Raw genomic sequence first — 25,831 nt, 5'->3', positions numbered from 1 at the left:
TCTGCAAAAGAGGCCATTGAAATTTTGAGAGACTAAATTGAATCTTTAGATATCTTTGGATAATATTGACATCTTAATAAAATTAAGTCTTGCTATCAATCCACGAACACAGGATGTCTTTCCATTTATTGGAGCTATCTTTAATTTCTTGTAGCAATGTTTTATAATTTTCAGTGGAAGTCTTTCATCTCCTTGGTTAAATTTATTCCTAGATATTTAATTGTTTTGGATGCTGTTGTAAATGAAAATGTTATCCTCAGAGTTTTTCAGATATGAAGTTTTATTATAAACATTTTACAATAATTATAAAATTGATATTTTAATTGAGTAATTGTGAGTACTGATATACAGATATTCATGACCCATATTTGTGGGATCTATTATTGGTTGCTGGGCACCTCTACAATGCTAGGATATTATCTCCTTTCTTGCTCTGCAGTGTTTGCTAGGCAAGGGCATTTTGAATTCAACTCCTCTGAGGAAAGGAGTGAGGATGCAGCTTTAAATTGATGAGATTGGGTCTGTGCACTCATCTGACCTGAAGATAAAGAGAGAGGTAGGAAAACACTCAACAATGTTAATTATTAAAAATACTAAGACTTTCCAGTTATTAAGAAAGTTAAGCTTGCGTACTGTTGGGGAAGGAACAGTCAGTCAGAGGCTTGGCCTCGAGTTCCACCTCTGTGACCTGATGCCTCATAACAATGGGCCTGCTTTCCCTCATATATATAATTAAGACATTAGATTAGATGACTTCTAAGGCTCTTCCCCCCCCCCCCCCAGTTCAATGAGTCTGTTAAGGCAAGACATCAGTGGTTCTAGTATTTTTCTGTGATCTTTGAAGGGTTAATTTTCTTCACATTGCTTGACACTCAATAAAGGTTTATTGAATACAGACAGTAAATGAATGAATAACTAAATGAACAGTTAATCAATTCTTACTTCATTAATTCATCAAACATTTTTGACAGGTTACCAGTGCCAGGTCATGTGGAAGAGGTAAGAATGTGGAGACCTAACCTATGCCCTCAAGGGTCTCTCAGTCTGAAATCTCACATTTAATTATTCTCTTCTTGCATCACTAAATACAGAACACAAACTTCCTAGTAATGATAATTGAAGAAGAATACTGAATTGGGAGTCAGGAAACCTGTAAAGTCATCATCGGCACAGCATACACCCATGCTTAATGGGATAATCACTTGCTCTTTCCTGTTTTTGCTTTCCTCTCCTCTTTCTCTTACCTATCTACACATGTATTCTGTTTTTTCAAAAATGCAGAATGATACAAGTAAGTCAACAATTCAGTAATGAAAATACCTAAAAATACCACTCCCTGTGCCTTCAGGAAGCATAAAAGTAATAAACTAAATTAAATCAGCCTGCTTTACTACTTGTCCAGCATAAGTCATTCTCCTGGGAAAGTGAAAAAACTAGTTAATTGCTCTTTTAAGGTTCCAGTAATTCACTTTTCATTATATCCACTGTATAAACAGAGAACAGCAAAGGATTAGGCATAGCTTTCTAGCTTTGGTAAGTTTAAAGGGTTCTAGAATAAAATGGTAAGACATTTAAATAAGCCATGGACAACACAGTACTGAGCTCAAGCAGGTATTTAATACAATATTTATTTATCAAATCCCAGAATGGAATGTAAAAAACAGGTAAAAAAATTCTGTGTTATAAAAGTCTCAACACTATGACTGACTAATCTGTCTCTGCAGAAGAAAAGGACCCTTCCTTTAGTAAGAAAGACACAGATAGGATTATTTATTGTAATACGAACACTTTAAACACAGCTAGTCCCCAAATTCTGACATTCTTATTCCATGAGATCTCTTGTACATTTCCATTATAAATTCCCCCACTTCTATCCTCCCACAAGAGGCAGTACACTGTAGTAAATCGGAGCATAAACTCGAGTCCTCCTGCCAGTGTTCAAATCCTGCTTCTACGGCTTAACAGCTGTGTGACATTGGCCACATTATCTGACTTCTCTATGTCACAGTTTCGTATTTGTGAAACGAGGGTAATTTTAACAACCACCTCATAAGGTTTCCATCAGCATTTAATAAAGTCCATATATATTATGTTTACAACAGCCACTGCTGCTATCATCATTAGCAATATCATCATCACAATTACCACTTCTGCTGCCAACCTCCTTGACCAAGGACACTCAATGTGCCCCACACAATGTTATTCTTTGCCCCTTTTTATCTAATTGTCTTCAGAATGAACTCTTGTAGTGTTAACTTTTCTAGTGTCTATTATTACACAGTGAAGTAAGGACAGAAACTTTGCTCAACATCTTCGTCACCCAAAGTATGCAGACTACTAATGCAATATTGTTACATCCTGCCTTTCACCCTTGCCATGTACTATACTGAACTCCATTCTTTTGACACATCAGATCCATTCATGATGTCTCATGATGTCCCATCTTTAAACACGTATGCTCTTTCTTCTGCCTGAAATGCTTTCTCTTCTCACTGTCCACTTTCATAACTTGGGAAATTACTGTTTTTCCTTCAGAATGTATAATAGCTTTAAAAGTTTATTTCTCTAGGTTGGCATAGATCAAACACTGGCATTTAGACAGATAATGACCCATGAAGTCATTTTTACTGGCCTGTGGGGGAAATATCAGTCTTTACTCTGAAATTAAGACCGTCCCTGTATGTGTCTGTGTGCATGCATTTAAATGCCCTTTCATTTAATGAAACAATAAAAATAATTGTAGTTTTTCTTATTTCTTTATCTGTTTTAATGCTCTAATTTGGAAAATTCAAATGGTAACATTTTGTTAGTGCTCAATTTTTCTTAACAGCTCTGAAAAATCTAAGTGCCTCACCAAGTAGTTCTCTCACGTAAGGTCAGTGCTCCGGACTCTTTATCTTACTGCTTGTTAAGCCCTTAGGGATGTCTGCACCAGGTACTATGATCCACATGTATGTTTCCCTGTGAGACCCTGAGTTCCTTGAAGGAGAGGCTGTGTGCATCCAAGGGCCCCATGTATAGAAGGCAGATAAATGTTTAGCACCTACATGTTGCATTGTAGTTTGTCTTTTTATAGGTATTTTTGTATTTAATTGGATCTTCACAACAACTTTATAGCCATTTTTGAGGAAACAAAGCTCAGACACGTTCGGAACATACAAAACCACAAAGCTGGTACATGATCACAGCAACAAACTGTGAAAAACTATAATCTATATCTGTAGACTCTATAATACCAATTCAATTTAAATTATACATTTAATCAATTTAATTTAAACCAAGATGACTTGGTTTATACACATACTTTCACTGGGAATATAATAATAGTATTTAACCAAGAAACAATTATTATCCTCATTTTACTGATGAGGAAAGTGAAGCATAGAGATAGGGTGAGTACTTGTATAAGGTTCAGTACTTGCAGCTAACTGAGGAATATGAGGTCATATCCCCCAATACCCTGCACTGCAGTATGCTTCCCCATGTCTATTCAGAACATTTTAGGTAATCTGAGATGCCACATTCATAAGCCTTCTTTTCAAGCATTCTGAAAACCTGAAAGAAATCACACTAATGCTTGTTCTTGGAATCTTTTATATTATCCATTCACTTAAAAATTAATTATAAAATAAATACATGTATAGTGTTCAAAAATACAAAGAGTACTATAAAATTATGAGGAAAAACCATCATATGATCATTTCCTAGCTGCTGCCCTCCTACTTCAAACATCCCTTCGTGCCTCAAATGCAGAGACATTTATTTTCAAGCCTTTCAACTATATCTTCTCAATCTTCTATATTTACTTCTGTATTTATAAATAGTAGCCTCATACTGACATTTCTGTACTTAATAGTTTTAGATAATATCCCTGACTTCCTATTTCAGAAAAAAAAGAGGATTTAGCACTGTTAAAACTTCCTTCCCTCACCACATCTTCCAAATATGATTTTTCATAATTTTGGGATAAGTTATTAGTAAGTGCTTTACATTATTAAGATTATGTGAAAACAATAAAAAATAATTTTTTACAAACACCCACACAAACACATACAAAGCTTATGTAAAAAAAAAAAACTGTGGCACAACACACCTATTAAAATGGCAAAAATCCAAAACACTGACAACACCAAGTGCAGACAAGGATGTGGAACAACAGGAACTCTCATTCATTTCTGGCAGGGATGCAAAATGGGACAGCCACTTTGGAAGATATTTTGGCAGTTTCTTATGGAAATAATCATACTCTTACTTTACTATAATGAACTGGAAACCCTGCTCCTTGGTATTTACCCCGATGAGCTGAAATTTTATATCCACACAAAAACCAGCACATGAATGTTTATAGCAGCTTCACTCACAATCGTCACAACTTGAAAGCAAAAATCATGTCTTTCAGTAGATGACTGGATAAATAAACTGTGGTGTATACAGACAATGGAATATTATTCAGTGATAAAATAAAAGGAGCTATAAAACCAAAAAGGCATGCAAGAATCTTAAATGCAGATTACTAAGTGAAAGCAGTCAATCTGAAGGCTACATGATTCCAAATATGTGACATTCTGAAAAAGCCAAAACTATGAAGATAGTAAAAACAGCAACGACTGCCAGACAGTAACTGGGAGGGAGGAATGAATAGAAAGAACATGTAAGATTTTTAGAGCAGTGAAACTGTTCTGTGTGGTAACTATAATGGTAGATATCTGTCAATTATTCGTTTGAAGTTCCAATAAAAACTATGGACTTCAGGTGATGATAACATGTTAATGTATATTCATCATCTTTAACAAGGATACCAGTCTGGTATAGGTGGTCATAGTTGGGGTGATTGTGTATTTGTGGGGAAAAGGAGCATATTGAAACATTTGCTTTTCACTTAATTTTGCTGCGATCTAGAACTTCTCTAAAAAACAAAGCCTATTAATGAAGAAGTTGTGCATATCTGAGCCACACAATATACAATGCTTACATGTCTCTAATTGTACAACTTTACAATAAAAAAACCTCTCACTAGATGATATGTTTATTGATTTTTAGAGAGAAAGGGAGAGGTGGGGGAGAGAGAGAGAAACACTGATGTGAGAAACATCAACAGGTTGCCTCCCATATGTGCCCCAACTAGGGACTGAACCTGCAAGCTAGGTATGTGCCCTGACTGGGGATCAAACCCACAACCTTTTCGTGCAGGGGATGATGCTCCAACCAACCCAAACACCAGGCCAGGACTCATTGTACAACTTTTGTTTTCCTTGGAGTTGATCACTGCTTTGTCATGGGGTTTCTACATTCTTAACAATAATTCTTCCCAAACCCCTCATTAGCACTGTAAAATCACAATTTATTTTATTTTCCATATTCAAATACATCTTATTCTACCAGATACATTCTTTTCCTGGAGACTTTCTTCCTGAGACCTCCATTTTTCTTTTAAAATCTGGACTGATCGTTATCTAGATGTGCTGCACAAGTGTGTGCCATTACTGTTGTCCCAATTGTTTTCCCTTTGCCCTCCTCTACCCGGTACCTCCATCCTTCCAGCAATACCCACCTCCTTAGTTCATGTCCATGGGTCATGAACATAAGTTCTTTGGTTTCTCATCTGCCTTTGCTATTCTTAACATCCCCCTGTCTATTTTGTGCCTACCAATTTTGCTTCTTAATCCCTGTACCTTTTCCCCCATTCTCCCCTTTCCCCCTCCCAGCTGATAACCTTCCTTATGATCTCCATATCCATGATTCTGTTCCTGTTCTAGTTGTTTGCTTAGTATGTTTTTGTTTTTTTTAGATTCATTTGTTGATAGTTTTGTCATTTTACTTTTCATAGTTTTTATCTTCTTTTTCTTAAATAAATCCCTTTAACATTTCATATAATAAGGGCCTAGTGGTGATGAACTCTTTTAGCTTTACATTGGGATGTACTTTATCTTCCCTTCCATTCTAAATGATAGCTTCGCTTGATAGAGTAATCTTGGTTGTAGGTCCTTGCTTTTCATCATTTTGAATACTTCTTGCCAGTCCCTTCTTACCTGCAATGCTTCTTTTGAGAAAGCAGCTTATAGTCTTATGGGAGCTCCTTTGCAGGTAACTCTCTTCTTTCTTCTTGCTGCTTTTAAGATTCTCTCTTTATCTTTAACCTTTGGCATTTTAAGTATGATGTGTGTTGTTGTGGTCCCCTTTGGGTTCAACTTGTTTGGGACTCTCTGTGCTTCCTGGATTTGTATGTCTATTTCCTTTGCCAAGTCAGAGAAATTTTCTTTCATAGTTTCAAATAAATTTTCAGTTTCTTGCTCTTCCTTTTCTCCTTCTGGTATCCCTATGATTCGGATGTTGGCCCTTTTGGTGATATCCCAGAGCCTTCTTATTCTCTCCTCATTTTTTTGAATTCTTGTTTTTTCATTTTGTACCGGTTGACTATTTATTTCTTCCTTATGTTCTAATTATTGTACCGAACCCCAGCTTCCTTCCCTTCTCTTCACTATTGGTTCCCTGTGGGTTTCTCTTTATTTCACCAATATAGCCTTTATTTCTTCCCTTATGCATTTGTTGTACTCAATGAGGTACCTAAGCCTGACTTTCTGAGTCTCCCTGAGATTCTATAAGTCCGTTAATTTCCTTAAATAAATTATCTTTTTCAACTACGTAGAGAGAGTTCTATTTCTTACAACAAAAAAAAGTATCTTTGTGACATTTAGCTATAGTAAAAATAAACATGTGATCCAAAGTAAAGAATGACATTCTACAACATGGATGAAGCATGGAAACTTATGTGAACTAAGCCAATTACAGCGAGACAATATACAATTTTGCTTATGTGAGGTATCTAAAATGGTTAAATTCAAGAAATCAAAGAGTTGCTAGGGTTGGGGGAAAGGGGAAATAGGAAGTTACTAATCAATGGGCAGTGAAGATGAATAAGCTCTGCTATACCATGTTGTACTTATAGTCAATAATTACATACTGTACACTTAAAAGGTTATTAAAAGGATAAACCTCATGTTAAGTATTCTTTCCAAAATAAAATAAAATAAAATCTAAAAAACCACTACCATGGACTCATGTTCTCCAAAGACATGTCTAATTTTAAAAACATACTGGTGAATTAAAAAATCTTGATATCTACTTGAACATACCATCTTTATCAGCGGTGTCTTCAGGCTTGGATTTTAAAGTGAAGATCTTCCGTAGCTTACAGTTAGCTGAGACGATAATTCCATCCAATGACTGGAAAACTGCTCCCTTGAATATTTCACTGGTAAATGCTACCAAATCAATGCATAGGTTACACCACTAAAATAAAGAAAAGGAATAAAAGAATAAGCACTTTCTATAATCACGTAAACGAACAAGCTGTCTGTATAGTGGAAAGTCCAGAGAGTGTGAGGCAAATATCTGAATCAACCAGTTCCATACCAATTTTCCCCTTAAGGCAAATATATCTTGTTTTGGCTTAAATTTTAAGAACTACCTTGATTCTTCCAAAGAAATCATCATAATCTAAAGCAAGGGTTCCTAATCCCCGGGGTCACTGACCGGTACCAGTGGGTTTCCTGTTAGGAAGCAGGCCACGAGGGAAGCTTGCCTGAGCTCTGCCTCCCGATTACACGCTTCCCCTCCCACCCTCGCCCTGGCTCCATCTCCTGTCTCCCAACACCGCCTGAGCTCCCCCTCATGTACCCCTTCCCCTGTGTACCCTGCCCCCTCCCCTTGCCCCATGCCGCGTTCATGGTAAAACCAGTCCCTGGTGCCAAAAAGGTTGGGAACCACTTATCTAAAGTATACAGCAGTCACCTGACTACAGAGTTCCCATCATGAGACACGGCTTTGACAGCTTTGGGGAAGAACTCTAGATCTGTAGGCATAATGCTAGAGGGAAGCTAATGGCAGGTGCGTTAGACCACTTAAATCTTGAAAATCAGGGACAAGTAGCCAATTGTTCCTTAAAGGGGACTAATTGGATCCCAATTAGCCACTTATATTTGTTAAAAAAAAAAATGCATGGATAAAATTAGAAGCTGAATTGTGACCAGTGCTGTCTACTTATATCCAATTAACCTACTGTAGAGAAATAGATACCTCTAAAGAATTTGTAATTGTGCCTGGTAAGTACTCTTGAAGAGACTAATTTCTACCTATTAAACAATTAGACCCCACAATACTTCATCAAGTGAATTCTTTAAATGGTCTGAGTTAAAGAAAAGGAGAAAATAATCATTTAGTAAGAAATTAAGATATATTTAAGACTGCAGAAAAAAAGTAGGAAAATAGATTTTGAAATTAAAAGAAAAGTAGTATTTAAAATTGTGCTTTAAAAAAATATATCAACTTCTTCCATTATTTGTTTAGAAGCACAGTTTACATAGGTCCATTTTATTAATCCTTAACATTGAAAGCTATATTCACTAATAAAGAAAATAAATGTCATTTTTTAAGGAAAATTCTATTTAGAAATAATTTTAATATGAAGGAAAAGCTGAGGTTGTTTCCACAGCAGAAAAGTAAAAGAGATTGCAATAAATAATTGATTAAATACATAAAGATTATTTTCTTTGTAGATATCTCAACAGAAAAATTATATTCTCAGGCCATGGGGATGCTTTGTTTTATTTATTTATTTATTTTATTTTTTGGGGAAAAGGAGTCTCAAGTAATAAACGCTAGGAAGTAGGACTGAGTGTGACATAATAATGAGCCTGGCTTGACCAGTAGGATGGTGAACTCTGGGAGGTGTGGGATGGGCCAGTGAGGCCAGCTTCTGGAGGAGTTGGAAGATCATGAAAGAACCCTGGGCTCCAGAAGGTAAAGTGTCACTGTGGTTCTTGAAGGAGAACATAACAAAAGCAAAATATTGGGAAGTTTGGACTAACACTGATGCAGAAATGTTTTCGGAGGGAAGATTGGATCTGTGGGGGAAGGGTGAGGTAGAGTGGAGAAAGATTGAGGCACAGAAATACTAGTCTCTTGTCAGCCATTTAAGCATAAAGTGAGCAGGGTCTGGTAAGAAGACTAGCATAGGAAGTGGAATGTAAGGGACAAATCCAAGTAGGCATGCCATAGGGCAAAACACCATAACTTGGTAAAATCCAGGTTATAGGGAATGGAGGTCTTAGTGTTTCCAGCTATCCAATAATAATAATTAACATTATTATTACATTAGCAATATTGTTATTGTTATAAATACGGTTCTTATTCTTAGAGACTTAATTAACATTGTGCCCCCAGTCCAATAATTCGGCTGGTTTGTCCCATCAGTAATTGCATTCATCCCATCCTTTCCCACAGGTGCTAAGCACTTATCAGGTGTTAGACATTGGGCTTGGCTCCAGGGATACAGCAATGAATAACAGTCCTTACAGTCTGGGAAGGTAAGAGTGTGGGGAGATTCAGAAAAGGGTTCTTTAAAAAAAAACCTTAAAATTATTATATTGTGATATTATATGCATATATAAGCATATAATTTTATACAAAATTTTTATGCAAAATGAAGTCCTGGTCATCTCTACATTTCTCTAATCATATTGTCAACTCTTAACTTTCTTCTCTCTGTATTTTTAAATGATACTTCTTGATTCACCAATTTTAGGTATTATCTACTGACTTCCTATTATGGTAGATAAGACAGCTCACTCACACACACTACTTCCTCAACTTCATTCGCTCTAGATAATTATCTCATTCTTTCTTTTTTCCTAAAAAAAAAAATCCATTTTCTGGCCCTGACCGGTGTGGCTCAGTTGCTTGGGCATCATCCTAAAAGGTGAAAGGTCGCTGGTTCGATTCCTGGTCAGGTCACAGGGTTTGGTCCGTTTGGGGCGTGTACAGAGACAACTGATTGATGTTTGTCTCTCACACCGATGTTTTGCTCCCTCTCTTTCTCCCTCCCTTCCTCTCTCTCTAAAAATAAATAAAGTTTAAAAAAATCAATTTTCTGTGTTTTCCTAATGACTAAGTAAATATTGTATACAACTGAGCCAAATGATGCTCTATGCTTACCTTTCCTTCCTTATACAACTTTTTTTTTTGTATTTCTTGAGTTAATAATTGTTATTTTAATTATCTGCTTATTTTCTTAGAATCTAAGTCTTCCTACATCTAGGGAATGCCTGTAGGTGACTTCTGAGTTTGGTTGTGAACAATGATTTAGAAGTTCCAGGTTCAGGGAGGCATGCAAACATGCTAGGCATTTCCTTATTCACTGCTTAGATGAACTCTCCAGTTGGCTGCACCTGAGCACCCATCAGACCCCATCAGCTCTGATGGTGAACTAGTGTCCACCTTCTGAGTTGCAGAAAACCAGGTCCTTACCTACTACACACTTTTCTTATCCCTCACAGTAAAGCTGCTTTTATTCTCTCTATCTGGACTCATGGTTTGTAAAAAATACTCAGCCAATCATGGTTTACATATGTGTGTGTGTGTTTATGTCTGTTTGTTAATATATGAGGGCATACATGTTTACATATGTGCCTATACACACTTTCAATCTTTCATTTTATAGTCATTCAACAAGCTCCACAAATGTGTGGGAACTGCTAACATATTTAGCAGTTCCCATCTCTTAGAAGTACAGACTGGAGTAATTCCTGAAAAAGATGGGAATAATTTTCACAAATCACACTTGGCTGGGGAAATAGAAATTATTTTTTGGTTTAGTTAATATTATAAAGGTTCTAATTTTCACAAGCTCTAACAAATAACTCATTATTCATACAAATATGGTGATATATTTTCTGAAGTTTTGTAAAGAGTATCACCTTTCTAATATCAAAAGGTGGATTATATGAATTAGTTAATCTTTATAAAATATTCTCATTATTCTTTGTGATATCATCCACTCTTTTCTTAAAGTAATTTTATTGACTATGCTGTTACAGTAGTCCCAATTTTTTCCATCTGACCCCCTCCGCCCAGTACCCCCCTTCCATCCAGCCATCCCACCTGCCTTAGTTCATTTCATGTCCATAGGTCATGCATACAAGTTCTTTGGCTTCACCCTTTCCTATATTATTCTTAACTTGCCCCATCTATTTTGTACCACCAATTTATGCCTCTTAATCCCTGCACCATTCCCCCATTTTCCCTCTTTCCCCCTCCCAGCTGATAACCTTCCAAATGATCCCCATACCTATGATTCTGTTCCTATTCTGGTTTGCTTAGTTGGATTTTGTTTTTATTTTTTAGATTCAGTTGTTGATAGTTGTGAGTTTGTTGTCATTTTAATGCTTAGAGTTTTGATCTTCTTTTTCTTTATTTAATAATAATGTTTATTATATAACATTGCATATAATAATGGCTTGGTGATGATGAACTGCTTTTGCTTTACCTTGTCTGGGAAGCACTTATTCTGCCCTTCCATTCTAAATGATAGCTTTGCTGGGTAGAGTAATCTTGGTTGTACGTCCTTGCTTTTCAGCACATTGAATACTTCTTGCCAGTCCCTTCTTACTTGCAAAGTTTCTTTTCAGAAATCAGCTGATAGTCTTATAGGCACCCCTTTGTTTGTAACTCTCTGCTTTTCTCTTGCTGCTTTTAAGATTCTTTATTTATCTTGAACCTTTGGCATTTCAATGATGATGTGTCTTGGTGTGGTCCTCCTTGGGTATAGCTTGTTTGGGACTCTGTGTGCTTCCTGGACTTGTATGTCTACTTCCTTCACCAGATTTGGAAAGTTTTCCTTCATTATTTTTTTCACATAAGCTTTCAAAGTCTTGCTCTTCCTCTTCTCTGGCACCCCTGTGATTTGGATGTTGGCACATTTAAAGCTGTCCCAGAGGTTCTTAAGCCTCTCATTTTTTTTCAATTCTTGGTTCCTCATTCTGTACTGGTTGACTGTTTTATTCTTCCTTATGTTCTAACTCATTGATTTCAACCCTGATTTCTTTCCCTTCACCCTTGGTTTTGTGTGGATTTTCCTTCATTTTATTTAGCATAGCCTTCACTTCTTCCCTTATGCATTTGCTGTATTTAAGCATACTTGTCAAGCCTGTGAGCATCTTTATCACCAGTGTTTTGAACTCTGCATCTGTTAGGTTGGCTATCTCCTCGTCTGTTAGGTTGGCTATCTCCTCATCACTTAGTTCTCCCACTGGAACCTTGATCCGTTCCCTCTTTTGGGCCATAATTCTCTGTCTCCTCATCTTGACAGGCTCCTGTGTTTGTTTGCCTCTGTGTCTTAGGTAGAGCTGTTGCTCCTGTTACATTGTAAGGGGCAGAGCCTTAGGGACTCATCAGTACGGGGTGATCTGTTTCACCATGTGGTGGTGAAGGGATCTGAGAAGGAGCAATGCCACTTTCCCAGCACTCGCCCCTTTTCCAGGCACTTCTCCCACTCCTGTATGAAACTGGTGCCTCTCTAGCTGTTGCCCTGGCTGTCCTTCCCAGAGTGAATGGGTCTGCAGACATTCTAGAGCCATGCGGGTCCTTTAAACAAGTGGACTCTGCTAAGAGACCAGCAGTTCCTGCCTCTGCCCCAACCCACACTGGTTTGTACAGTGATAAGCAATGAGCTTGATTTTCCCCGGTGCTGGGACCCTGAGCTGCACGGTGTGTTGAGGAGCTGGGAATGCTCCCAGGTGTCCCCACTGACTTTTTAAAACATGTAAAGTGTCCCTACTGACTTTTTATAGGTGTAACTGTGCTTTTTGCTGGCTTACTGCTGCTGCCACCACCATACCCCATCCTCTCCGCCCTGACTCCAACACTCCTACCTGTCTGGATGAGTATTTCTTCTTTATATCTGTGTTTGTTGGACTTCCATGCAGTTTGATTTTCTGGAACTTCTGGTTGTTTCTACTTTTGAGGTATTTGTATTCCTTCTTAGTTGTGGAGGGAGACACAGCGTGTCTGTCTACGCCTCTATCTTGGCTGGAAGTCTAAAGGAATCTCCACTATTATTTATTATTTCTGTCATATCTTTTACATCTACACTGTTATTTTTGTTTTCAACAATCAAATACTTTTAAAATATGTTTTATTGATTATGCTGTTATAGTTGTCTCAATTTCTTTTCCCCTTGTTCCCTTCCACCCAGTGACCCCCCTCCTGCCAGTTGTCCCCCCCAGTCCATGCCCACTGGTTGTGCATATAGCTCTTTTCAACATCTTCCTATCTACTCCATTCCTTTCTACTATGCTTCTCAATTTTTGTACCATCTCCCTTCCTTTCCCCCTTCCTCCTCCCCATAGACACCCTCCCAAAATGTTCCCCATACTTATAATTCTTTTCCCACTCTCATTGCCTACTTAGTTTGCCTTGTTTCAATTCCCTAGCTTCTGCTGTTGGTTGTTGTGATACAGTTTTCATTTTAATGTTCATAGTTTTGATCCTTTCTCCTAAACAAGTCCCTTTAACATTTCATATAACAGTGGTTTGGATCTGATGAACGCCTTCAATTTTACTTTATCCTGGAAGCACTTTCTCTGCCCTTCTATTCTGAATGACAGCTTCGCTGGATAGAGTGATCATGGTTGTAGGTTTTTGCTTTTCATTACTTTGAATATTTCTTGCCAGTCCCTTCTTGCCTGCAGAGTTTCTTTGGAGAAATTAGCTGACAGTCTTATTGGGACCCCTTCGTATGTAATTTTCTTCTTCTCTTTTGCTGCTTTTAAGATTCTCTCTTTATCCTTAATTTTTGACATTATGATTATAATGTGTCTTGGTGTGGTTCTCCTTGGGTCCAGCTTTTTTGGAACTCTCTGTGCTTCCTGGATCTGTAAGTCTATTTCCTTCCCCAAGTTCAGGAAGTTACACTTCATTATTTTTCCACATAATTTTTCAATTTCTAGTTCTTCTGCTTCACCTTCTGGCAACCCTATGATTCAGATGTTGGCCCGCTTATATCTGTCCCATAGGTTTCTGAGCCTCTCCTCATTTTCCTCACTTTTTGTTTCCTCTTTCTGCACTGGTTGACTGTTTGTTCCTTCCTTATGCTCCAGTTTGTTGATTTGATCCCGGTTTTCTTTCCCTCACCACTAGTTTCATATGTGTTTTCATTCATTTCAGCAGGACTAGCCTTCATTCCTTCCCCGTCTTGTTTAAGATCTGCTGTTAGGTCTGTGAGCATTTGTATAACCAAAGCTGTGAACTGTTCCTCAGAAAGATTTCCTATCTGCTGAGCCGTTAGATTCGATATTTGCTGTCTGGTCAGCTGCATTACTGGGATCTCTATCATGGTCTGTGCCACCCTGACAGTTTTGGGTTTACCTTTGCTTCTTGGGCAGTGCTGTCACACCTCCTACGCTATAGGGGGCGGAGCCCCGTGCACTCATCACTACTGGGCGACCCTTCTCACCACATTGTGGCATTTTCTGTGAGGACAGGGGTCCAAGATGGATTGCTGCCATTCACTCTCTGCTGAGAAACCGGGAACCTCCTTCTCCATCCCCCCATACCCTCCAGCCCTCACATTCTGAGGCAATGCGGGCTTGCCTTCCCTGGTGTTGGAATCGCGAGCTGATGGGCTTGGTCTGGAGCTAGGGGTGCTCCCTGGGCGCTTCTCACCTCCCCTTAAATATGGGTGTCTGTCCTTACTACCATCCCGCCGCCATCGCTGCAGGTTCTGCCGCCAGCATAGCTTGACCTCTCTGCCCTGGCTTTGCCCCTCCTACCCGTACAAACAAGCACCACTTCTTTATAACTTCATATGTTGGACTTCCATATAGCTTTATTTTCTGGAACTTCTGGCTACTTCTAGTTTTGCGGTAGTTGTATTCCTTCTTAGTTGTGGAGGGAGATGGAGTATGTCATTCTAGGCCCCCCTCTTGGCTGGAAGTCAATAGTGCTTAATTTTAGAATGATTTCTGTCTGGATGAGTATTTCTCCTTTATATCTTTGTTTGCTAGACTTCCATGCAGCTCAGTTTTCTGGAACTACTGGTTGTCTCTAGTTTTGAGGTAGTTGTATTCCTTCTTATTTGTGGAGGGAGATACAGCGTGTCTGTCTATGCCTCCATCTTGGCTGGAAGTCTCAACATTTGAATACTTTTAAAGAAATTATGTTATGAATAAAGAACATTTTCAATTTACCTACATATTTACCATTACTGGCACCCTTTGTTCTCTCACATCAGAATTTCCATTTGGTACATTTTTTTTTTCAAGATGAAGAACTTTAATATTTTTGTAGCTCAGGTTTGATAGCAACAGATTTTCTTAGTTTTTCAGTCTGAAAATGGCTTTATTTCCTCTAATTTTTGAATATTTTCATTAGATAAAGCATTCTAGGTTGACAAATTTAGCTTCCTCTCCTCCCCAGCACCATTCCATTGTCTTCTTTCATTACTTCTGATAGAATATTGACACACTTTATCATTGTTCTTGATGCATAATGTAATTTTTTTCTCTTGCTGAGACTGTTTATTGTTGATTTTCAGCAATTTACATATGGCATAGCATGGTGTATTTTGTGGGTTTTTTTTTTTTTTTTTTAGTTATGATCTACCATGGTGTGGTGTTTCAGTGGTCCTCATCTCATGGTTTGTTGAGCTTATGGGATCTCTGGGTATATTTTTCAGATTTTTAAGAATTTCAACATCACTTTTATAAGTTTTCATAAGCTCAATCTCTTTGCTTTCCTTCTAGTATTCCAATTACACAGAAATTGGACTGATTGATATTGTTTCATGAGCCATTCAGACTCTACTTATTTTTTTCAGGCTTTTTTCTCCCTCTCTGTGCTTCAGTTTGAATTATTCCTATATTCCTGACTTCAATTTTAGTGATATTCTTTAGTGTTTAATTTGGTATTAAATACATCCAGTGAATCTGGGTTTATTCAGATTTTTTCATAGTTTCCATTTCTCTATTGAAGCTTTCCATTGTTTCCTCATTATGTTTATATTTTCCTTTAAATCCTCAAAATATATTTATAATAGTTGTTTTAAAGACCTTCACTTTTCATTCTGTGATTTTTCTCCTGATTATGTATCAAGTTTCCTCACTTTGCCTCTTTAGTATTTAAAAAAAATTTTTTGTATGCTGGACGTTGCGGCTACTGTGTTGTTTAGCTTTTGGATGTGGTTTTTCTTAAAAGAGCTCCAAATGATGTTCCAGAGGAAGTTAATTTACTTGTAGATCACCCTAATATTTCTGATATGTGTTCTTATGCTTGTCAGGTTGGGTCTAAAAGTGGCCTTTTCTCCAGAACTAGATTAGCCCTATTTCTAACTTATATTATCGCCTTTCTAGAATTTCTCCTGAATGTGTTCAATGATATACCTTGTCACTCTTGCCAGATCTCAAATCTCCCAGCCCTGTGGGTCATGGATGTTTAGCAGGTGTTCTTTCCCCAGGGGTATTTGCTTCCTTTATGGGTCCTATTGAACACATGCACAAAAATTCAGGAGGACCCTGATGTAGATTTTTGGGAGCTCTTTCTCTTTGGTAGTTCAACCTACAAATTCCAGCTGCCTCGGTGGACCTTAACTCCAGTCTCTGTCTCTATTCAGCAAACTGCCATACTTTTTCTGGGCTCCCATCTCTGCACTGCAGTCCAGAATGGGCCACCAGAAAGCATAGGAATGTAGGACTCATCTCGTTTCTTCCTTTTCTTAAAAGTACATTGCCCATTGTTCAGATGACTCAAAGTTATTCAGAGTATTTTTTCACTTTTATATGCTTACAGTAGAAAAAACAGTTTGGTACCAGATACTCTGTAACATGGTCAGAAACAGAAATCCAAGCAGTCATATAAAATTAAGCTCCTACCAGACATTTCTGGTGGGAGCAGCACATCTACTCTGCTAATTCCCAAGCCCTAGATGAACTCAGCGCCATTTTCTCCATTTTTTCCATTAATTTTACTCCTAAAGCAGTGGTCTCCAACCTTTTTGGCACCAGGGACTGGTTTCGTGGAAGACAATTGTTCCACAGACTGGGATGGGGTGGGGTTTTGGGATGATTCGAGAACATTACATTTAAGCTCATCTCCTGCTGTGTGGCCGTGTTCCTTACAGGCCGGACCAGTACCAGTCTGTGGCTTGAAGGTTGGGGACCCCTGTCTTAAAGTATCTCTTATATTTGTCCTCTTCTTCCACTTCCTTGCTACATTAATCCAGGTTTATGTATCTCATGCGGATTTCTGTGTAGCTCCTATTTCTAGTGCTCTCCATTTTGACATTGTACTAACTTTCTAGAATACAGATAATATCATAAAACTTCTCCATGTTAAACATTTATTTATTTTTTAGCCCTGGCCAGCGTGGCTCCGTTGGTTGGAGCATCATCCCATAGACCAAAAGGTCATGGGTTCAATTCCTAGTCAGTGCTCGTGCCCAGGTTGCGTGTTCAGTGCTGTCAGGGTACATAGAGAGGCAACCAATCTATGTTTTTCTCTCAAATTGATGTTTCTCTCTCCCCCCACCCTTCCCTTTCCCTCTCTCTAGAATCAATGAACATGTCCTGAGGCGAGGATAAAGAAAATTGTTTAAATCTCTAGTGGACTAAAAAAACCAAACTTCTCAATGTAACTGTTGAGGCCCTTCATGGTTTCATCTAGCCTTCCTTTCCAGCATTGTAATTCTGTACATTTGCATTAGAAAAGTCTGATACTTTCCTTTAGCAGCACTTGGTTCCTAAGACTAGCTTGGTATTTACCACCCCCCATTATCATTGATGATTTATGTTCTGCCTCTTCTGCCACATAATGATCTCCTTGATAAGAAAACGGTGTCATTCACCTTTGGATTCACATCATTTCGCAAAGACCTTATCCTCCATCAAAGGCTCAATAAATGTTTGTTAATTGAAATAAGCTGTAAGTTCAGAATTCATTTTGACACCATAGGCACAAACTAGTAACTATGGATTCATGTCAAGAGAAAAGTGTGAAATAATAACAATATCAACTAATAGTAACTAAGCACTTACTATGAGCTTGGCACTGTTATAAGTAGTAACTCATTTAATCCCAACAACTCCTCTAAGAAGCAGGTTCTATTACTATCACTGCCTAACTTATGAGGAAACTGAACCAGAGAGATGAACCGACTTGCCCAAGGGTCCACAAATAGGATGCGATAATCAGAATTTGAACCCCCACAATCTAGCTCTACAAGCAACACTTCAACTCTAACAATATTCTGCCCAATTATGTGATTTGAAATGGGGCAACTCAAAAGCTAGGTAATCATCTGTTTCCCAGAACAAACTTTTTTTTTTATGCAATTGTTCTTACTTCACATAACCATTCAGGCCAGTAGAGGAAGGCATGGAATTGTCTCTTTAACCATATTAGACTGATTGGTGAATGGAGAGGGAAAAACAGATATTTAAAAATGATATTCACATGGGTGGGATGAAAACATTTACAAACCTTCAAATAAGTGCCATAAGTATTATAGTGGGTTCTGGGTTAGAATAATTTCATTAAAAGACATTCTTTAATATCTTACGTGTATATCTATGCTCAAGTCTCTCTCTTTATCCCTCTGCATCATTTCTAGATTTCTATCTTTGATATCACTGATTCTTTCCTTCATCTGGTCAGCTCTCTTTCTTATGCTAGTTACTTCATTCTTGATCCCTTTGTTGAGGTATTAATCTGCAGAATTCTACTTGATTCTTTTTTAAAGTTTCAATCTCTTCGTTAAAGTACTCCTTTTGCTGGTTAATTGGGTTTCTGAGATCATTAAATTGCCTATCTGTGTTTTCTTGCATCGCGTTGAGTTTTTTCATAGCTGCAGTCTTGAGTTCTGTCATTTAAACCACATGTTTCCGTGTCTTTAAGTTTATTTTCTGGAGATTTTTCATTTTCTTTCTGAGCTGCCTTGTTACCTTGGTTATTCATGGTATTTGACAGATTCTTTCTCTGTCTAGGCAACTATGTATGAGTGGCACTTTCTGGTAGATTGATAAGAAGTCTTTCTACTGATTTCTAGTAGGTGATGGTGAATCACACGTTTGGGGTGTGTGTGTGTGTGTGTGTGTGTGTGTGTGTGTGTGTGTGTGTGTGTGTGTGTTTGGCTGTCTTGCATTTCTCTGGCTTTTCAGATATCTGGTAGAAAATGGCTTATGTTTCTGGGAAAGGTGGATGCCTCCCCTGTGATTTGGTTGCCCCAGTCCTAGGGGACCAACCCCAGAGAGGAACTTGGTGGACAATGGGGCTCCAAATATGTGAAATTCCAGTGGTATCCCTCCCCCACAGCCAGACATCTCTGGCAGTGCAGCCTCGATATGTGGGGGTGGGGAAGAGATGGGGGAACAGACTGCCTCCTTTGTTGCTTTGTCCTTCCAGTAATGGCAACCTCAGACCTCCGTGGAGTACCTCCTGCACCTCCACCCAGCCTGGGATTAATGGAAAAGTACACCCTTTGCTCAGAGTAAAAGTGTTTCTGTAGTACCATTTTCAGATTTGTAGATAATGTGCTCTGCAAACCGACTCAAGGGTGAGGGGAGGCAAGATCTGTGAGGGTCAAGGGAAGTGGCCAGGCTCTTTCGTTTTGTTTCTCCACCTGAAATGCTGATTGCCAGACACCTGTGGCCTCACTTTTGTGTTTGTCCCTGCCCAGATCCCTGGACTCAGCAGCAGCTCATACTGCCCCCTCCTGCACTATATCTCTCTGCTCCTCCCAGCTGAAGGAAGTGCCAGCCACAACCGGATTCCTCCCCTCTCTGGGCTGAGGCCCACTGTGAGTTTGAAGCTGCAGGGCTGTGTACTTGGCTCATCTCACTTTTCTCCCTTCTTGCCTCCCTGGTTGGCTCCCACTCACCCACCTTTTAGATGTTTCAATGTGTATATCTCTCAGATGTGTTTGTGCATTGGGGAGGGAATCCTTTGCTGAGTTATAGCTGTTCAAATTGTTGACAGTTCAAGGGGAGAGATCAAGGGGATCTCTCACACCACCATTCCTCTGATGTCAGTCAGGATTTTTAAAATGTGTATCTAAATGACCTGGTACCTAAATTAATCTGCCTCCTATGTTACTTGTTCATTCAATGACACTCAATAAATTAAACACTATTAAAAGAAAAGTCCATATCACTGGTTCTTTGGGAAAAAAATCATGTTTGAAAGCAATTTTTTAAATCCTCACTTGAGGGAGGGAGGGAGAGAGAAAGAGAGAGAGAGAGAGAGAGAGAGAGAGAGAGAGAGAGAGAGAGAGAGAGAGAGAAACATTGATGTGAGAGGGAATCATTGATTGATTGATTGGTTGCCTTCTTGTATGCATCCCAACTGGAGTATGTGCCTCAACTGGGGACCAAACCCACAACCTAGGCATGTTCTCTGACTGGGAATCAAACCTGTGACCTTTTGGTCTACTTGATGATGCTCCAACTAACTGAGCCACATTGGCCAGGGTGAGGGAAAAACTTTAAAATATTATACTACACTTTCAGATTGTAATAAAAGTTATATTTCATTAGAGTTGTAGTTCAAGAAAGTAGAACTCCTAAAGAGAAATTGTATCTATTTAAATGACAAACACTGGATATTTGAGTGTAAAGTTTTCTAAAACATTTTAGCATTGTAATCTATCACACCATTTTTTATATCTCTTATGAATAATACATTCTTGGTATATCATATGGAAATTTCCTATTGAAATGGAATTAAATTTACTGTACATTAATACATACTTTGGTGGCAAGATATTGATGTTCATTGGATACTATCACCAATTAATTGAAATTATTTTAAAGCAGAAGTAAGATTTATTTCAGTGAGTCTTAACTAAGTGGCTACATCCATTGTTTAATCTGATGGTTATTAATTTTTACAACTATTCTTGCCATTGAAAACCTAAGTTAAAAGTATAAATTGTTGTAACTTAAGTGGTAAAGTGAATCCTTCATAATTAAGAATAATGTAAAAGTAGAACTTTTATTTGCAAGGTTGAGTAATTAATGCTAATTGGAATAGTAAGTGGCCTATAAATAAATATTCATATTGGGGTAGCTATAAGAATGTTAACTTTATTTGCTCCCTCTCGCTATGTGGACCATTTGGAAATTATCCTCTAAATCAGGGTTGCAAACTATATGCCTAGAGGACCCAGGCCAATAACTTAAATGAGTGAAGTAGGAACCATCTGAGTGTACCTGAATTTCTAATGAGTGGAGAGGAGTAAAGTTCACAGCAGAGCTGAAAGCCCCGTTAAAAGTATGCAGTTGCCCCTCACCTCCAGCTAACTGCGTGCTCTGCAGACTTAATGTTAATAACTTCTGATATATAAATGTTAACTGAAATGCTTTTAAAATATTGTAGTGCAAGGTTTATTTACAGTTCCTAAAACATAGGAAGAAATGAAAAGTATTTTGACAAAAAGCAGAAAACTATGGCCGACACTACACCAACACCAGGGAGGTCCCTAGGGATGGTATTTTGAATGAGTGAAGTGCTCCCTGTCACCTTGCTGCTCTCTGTAGAAATTTTTCCTAAAATATGACCCAGCTTTAATTCAGTAAGGGCTTATTGGGAACAGACTATTAGCAGTGAAAAGGAAAAGACCCTCTGCTGCCACAGCATCTCTTGGATTGGGAGAAAACTGAGGGGAAATGAGAACAAGTTTTAGAACTGAATTTCTTTTTTAAAAATCTTTACTCCAGGATAGGTTTTCATTGATTTTAGAGAGATAGAAAAGGGGGGCTGGGAGGGTGGGGGTGGGGGGAGAGAGAAAGAGAGAGAGAGAGAGAGAGAGAGAGAGAGAGAGAGAGAGAGAGAGAGAGAGAGATTGATGTGGGAAAGAAACATTGATTGGTTGCTTCCTGTATGTACCCCACCTGACAATCAAGCCTGCAAACTTTTGGTGTACAGGACAATGCTCCAACGAACCAACCGAGCCACCTGGCCAGGAAAGAACTGAATAAAAAAATATTTTATTTAATTATTTTGAGAAAGAGGGAAAAGGAAAGAGAAAGAGAGGGTGAGAACTATTATTGTAAGAGATACATCAACCCATTGCCTTTCATATGCATCCCAACTGGGGACCCAACCAGCAACTCAGTTGTGTGCCCTGACTAGAAATCAAACCAGTGACCTTTCACTTTGTGGGATGACGTCAGCCTGATTAACTGAGCCATACTGGTCAGGGTGAACTGAATTCCTTAGTATTTGTTTGAATACTCTAGATATTTCTGGAATCACCAAACATTTAGAAAGCTTACGTAATTTTTCCATGATGAACTCATTATTTTCTCTCCCATGTCAAAAGGCACATTAAGACTTGTCAATTTATTTTTGTTTTTTAAGTATGTTATTTTAATTTTTTGCCACTTAATCATTTTTATTATTAAATTACAGCTGACATACAATATTATATTAGTTTTAGGTGTACACCCCGATGATTAGACATTATATGATACAGCTAAGTGATCATCCTGATAAATGTCATACCTATCTGACACCATACACAATAATTAGAATATTATTGACTATGTTCCCTGTGCTGTACTTCACATCCCCATGATTATTCTGTAACAACCAATATGTATTTCTTAATCCCTTCACCTTTTCCACCCATCCCCCCCAGTCACACTCCCATCTGGCAACTATCAACATGTTCCCTATATCTAGGAGTCTGTTTCTGTCCTGCTTGTTTATTTTAGCTTCAATTCTTGATAGATATGTATTTATTGCAATTTTATTGTTCATATTTTTATCTTAGTCTTTTCTTCTTCATCTTAAAGAAGACCCTTTAATATATCATATAATACTGGTTTTGTGGTGATAAACTCCTTTAGCTTTTTCTTGTCTGGGAAGCTCTTTATCTGTCCTTCAATTTTAGATAATAGATTTACTGGGTAGCATAATCTTGGTTGTAGGTCCTTGCTTTTCATCAGTTAGAATATTTTTTTCATTCCCTACTGACCTGCAAAGTTTCTTTTGACAAATCAGCTGACAGTCTTATGGGAGCTCCTTTGTAGATAGCTAACTGCTTTTCTCTTGCTGCTTTTAAGATTTTCTCTTTGTCTTTAACCTTTGGTGTTTTAATCATGATGTGTCTTGGTGTGGGCTTCTTTGGGTTCATCTTGTTTGGTACTCTCTGCACTTCCTGAATTTGTATGTCTATTTTCTTCTCTGGGTCAGGGAACTTTTCTTTCATTATTTTTTCAAATAGGTTTTCAACTTCTTCCTCTCTCTCTTCTCCTTCCAGCATCATATGATGTGAATGTTGATATGTCCCAGAGGTTCCTTACACTATCTTCATTTTCTGGATTCCTTTTTCTTTTTGTTGCTCTGATTGTGTGTTTTTTGCTTCCTTATATTCCTAATCACTGATTTGATTCACTGCTTCATCTATTCTATTGCTGATTCCCTGTAAATTATTCTTCATTTCAGTTAATGTAGCCTTCATTTCTGACTGGTTCTTTTTATGATTTTTATGTTCTTTTTCATGTTGTTGAAGTTCTCACTAAGCTCTTTGAGCATCCTTATAACCATTGTTTTGATCTCTGTATGTGATAGTTTGCTTGCCTCCATTTCATTTAGTTCTTTTTCTGGAAATGTCTCCTGTTCTTTCATCTGGGACCTATTTCTTTGTCTCTGCATTTTGCCTGCCTTCCTAGGTTTGTTTCTATGTATTAGGTAAAGCTGTTATGTCTCCTGGACATGGTAGATTGGCCTTGTATAGTAGGTGTCCTATAGGGCCCAGTGGCACAGCCTCCCAAGTCATTCAAGTTGGGCATTATAGGTGTTCCTCTGTGTGGGTAGTGTGCACTGTCCTGTTGTAGTTAAGCATTAATTGCTGTTGGTGTCACTGGGAGGAATTGGCCCCCAGGACAATCGGCTGCAAGGACTTGCTATGACTATAGTGGAGGAACTGCTGTGTAGGAGTTGACCCTATGGGGCAGGACTTGCTTCAGTGGGGCTTTGATGCTCACTGAGTTTTCCCCTTGATTGTGTCACTCACGAAGATGGTAGGGTCGCAATCCAGCATAGGCAGAAGCTTTTCACTGGATATACTGGCTCTGGGGCCTCCTGGGAGGTGTAAGGTTAGCCACCACCTGTGCCCTGCCTGGGGCCACCTGAAACGAGCCGCAGAGTGATCTGCTACTTGTGCTGGGCTTGAAGGTGCCCAGGAGAGGCCAAGCTGTGAACCAAGGCCAGCTGCCACTACTGCCGGACTGTGGCCACTTAGTGATGGTACAAGGCATGCCGAGACCAGGTGCTGCTTGTTTGCAGTTTGTGGTCTTTTGAGAGATTTTAGGAAATCTGAACAGGAGCCAAAACAGGTTGTTTGTATGGAAAAGCCACTGAAAATGGCTTGGGTGGACCTGCAAATTGGGTGGAACATGGTCTCAGGAAATCACCAGGCAGGGCACACAGCGAAAGCCAGATTGATGGAGACTCATATATGGCACTTACTGCCAGCTCTGTGGGGATAGGGGACATCTCAGAAAAGGAATAATGGCCTCTGTCAGCACTTTTGTCTGGAAGAAACCTGCCTCTCCAGTTCTTGCCCTGATGCCAGAAAATTTAGTTTCTCCCCTTATTTCCCTGGTGCCTTTCAAGTTGCTGCCCCAGCATTAAAACTCAGAGGAATCAAGTCTGATTAAGTCTGTGTGGGGGCCCTTTAAGAGGAACTGCCTAGGACTCCAGAAACCTCCATCTCACTCATCTGCACTCCCCACTGGTTTTTATAGCCAGAAGTTATGGTGACTTCTCTTCCTGGGACTGGAACCCAGGGCTGGGGAGCCTAGTGTGGGGTTGGGGAGCACTCTGTGGCGCACAGCCCAGAGAAACCTCTAGGCTAAGGTGGTCAGAATTCCCTTTATGGCTTCTCCCTTCCTGAGGCTGTTCCTGTGAGCCTTTGCTCCCTAAGGCCATCTTCCCTTTAGCATCCCGAAACTTCTTGGGACAAGAAGTAGAAAGCAGAACCATTCCCATCACCAACAGGGATGTCACTTCTTGCTGGTGTGGTACCTTAGAAACCAAATGGGCTGAGGAGTGAGGTTGTGTGGATAGGGAAGGCAGAGACTTGGGCCTACCGCCTGTGCAACCAAACATGCACATCTGTTTGGAGCTTTCAGGAGATTCCACCACATGGTGAGAGGGACGGCAGGTGGGGAGGAGGAGGTTGTAGAGTGCATCTTGCTTTCCCATTCACTAGCTCAGTAACCTTAGGCAAGTTACTTAAATCTCTTGAGCCTCAGCTTTTTGAGGAAAATGGCAGTAATATACCCATCTGAGGGTTAAATGTGTTACTATAGGTAAAAACTATTGTTTTGTTTTCAGTATGACTATTTCTTTTTCAGGAAGTATAATTTTCTTTATTTTTTTCCACTTTTAAATTGTTGTTCTATTACAGTTGTCTCATTTTCCCCCCATTGCTTTCCCCTGCCCTGCCCACCTCCCCCCTCTCCCACAGTCAATCCCTACCCTGTTGTCCATGTCCATGGGTCATTTATATTAGTTCCTTGACTAGATCCTACCCCTTTCCCCCTTTCTCCTCCTCCCTTTAGCCTCTGGTCACTGTCAGTCTGTTTCTTGTTTCCATGCCTCTGGTTCTATTTTGCTTGTTTGTTTTGTTCATTAGGTTCCTGTATTAGGTGAGATCATATGGTATTTTTCTTTTGCCACCTGACTTATTTCGCTAAGCATAATACAATATTCCCTCACTTATCATGAGTATTACATTCTAGACCTTGCCAGCGAAGTAGGAACCTTGCATTTATTCTATACTCTTAAACCTGCGTAACTTTAGCAACATACGTATACAGTACCACAAATCCTGTGAAATAGTGAAAAATACACGATAAATAATTAAATATAATATTTTAAAAAATCCCATGATACAGTGAGGCCACAATAAGTGAACCGCGACATAGAGAGGGACTACTGTACTCTCCAGTTCCATCCATGTTGTTGCTAAAGGAAGGTGTTCCTTCTTTCTTTC

General features: G+C 38.9%; 1 protein-coding gene across 1 annotated transcript in view; it reads right to left on the bottom strand.

Moving 5' to 3' along the window:
• Positions 1-25,831, bottom strand: part of CFAP20DC (CFAP20 domain containing) — a 254,456-nt gene that overhangs the window by 128,060 nt on the left and 100,565 nt on the right. The window contains exon 6 of the mRNA XM_090282941.1: positions 7,134-7,290. Within this exon, the coding sequence (XP_090139067.1) occupies positions 7,134-7,290 (157 nt within the window). The remainder of the gene's footprint in view (positions 1-7,133; positions 7,291-25,831) is intronic.

Source organism: Furipterus horrens, unplaced genomic scaffold (assembly GCF_987537825.1).
Source record: "Furipterus horrens unplaced genomic scaffold, mFurHor1.1.pri manual_scaffold_7, whole genome shotgun sequence".
NCBI lineage: Eukaryota > Metazoa > Chordata > Mammalia > Chiroptera > Furipteridae > Furipterus > Furipterus horrens.
This window is presented reverse-complemented; position numbering and strand designations above follow the sequence as displayed.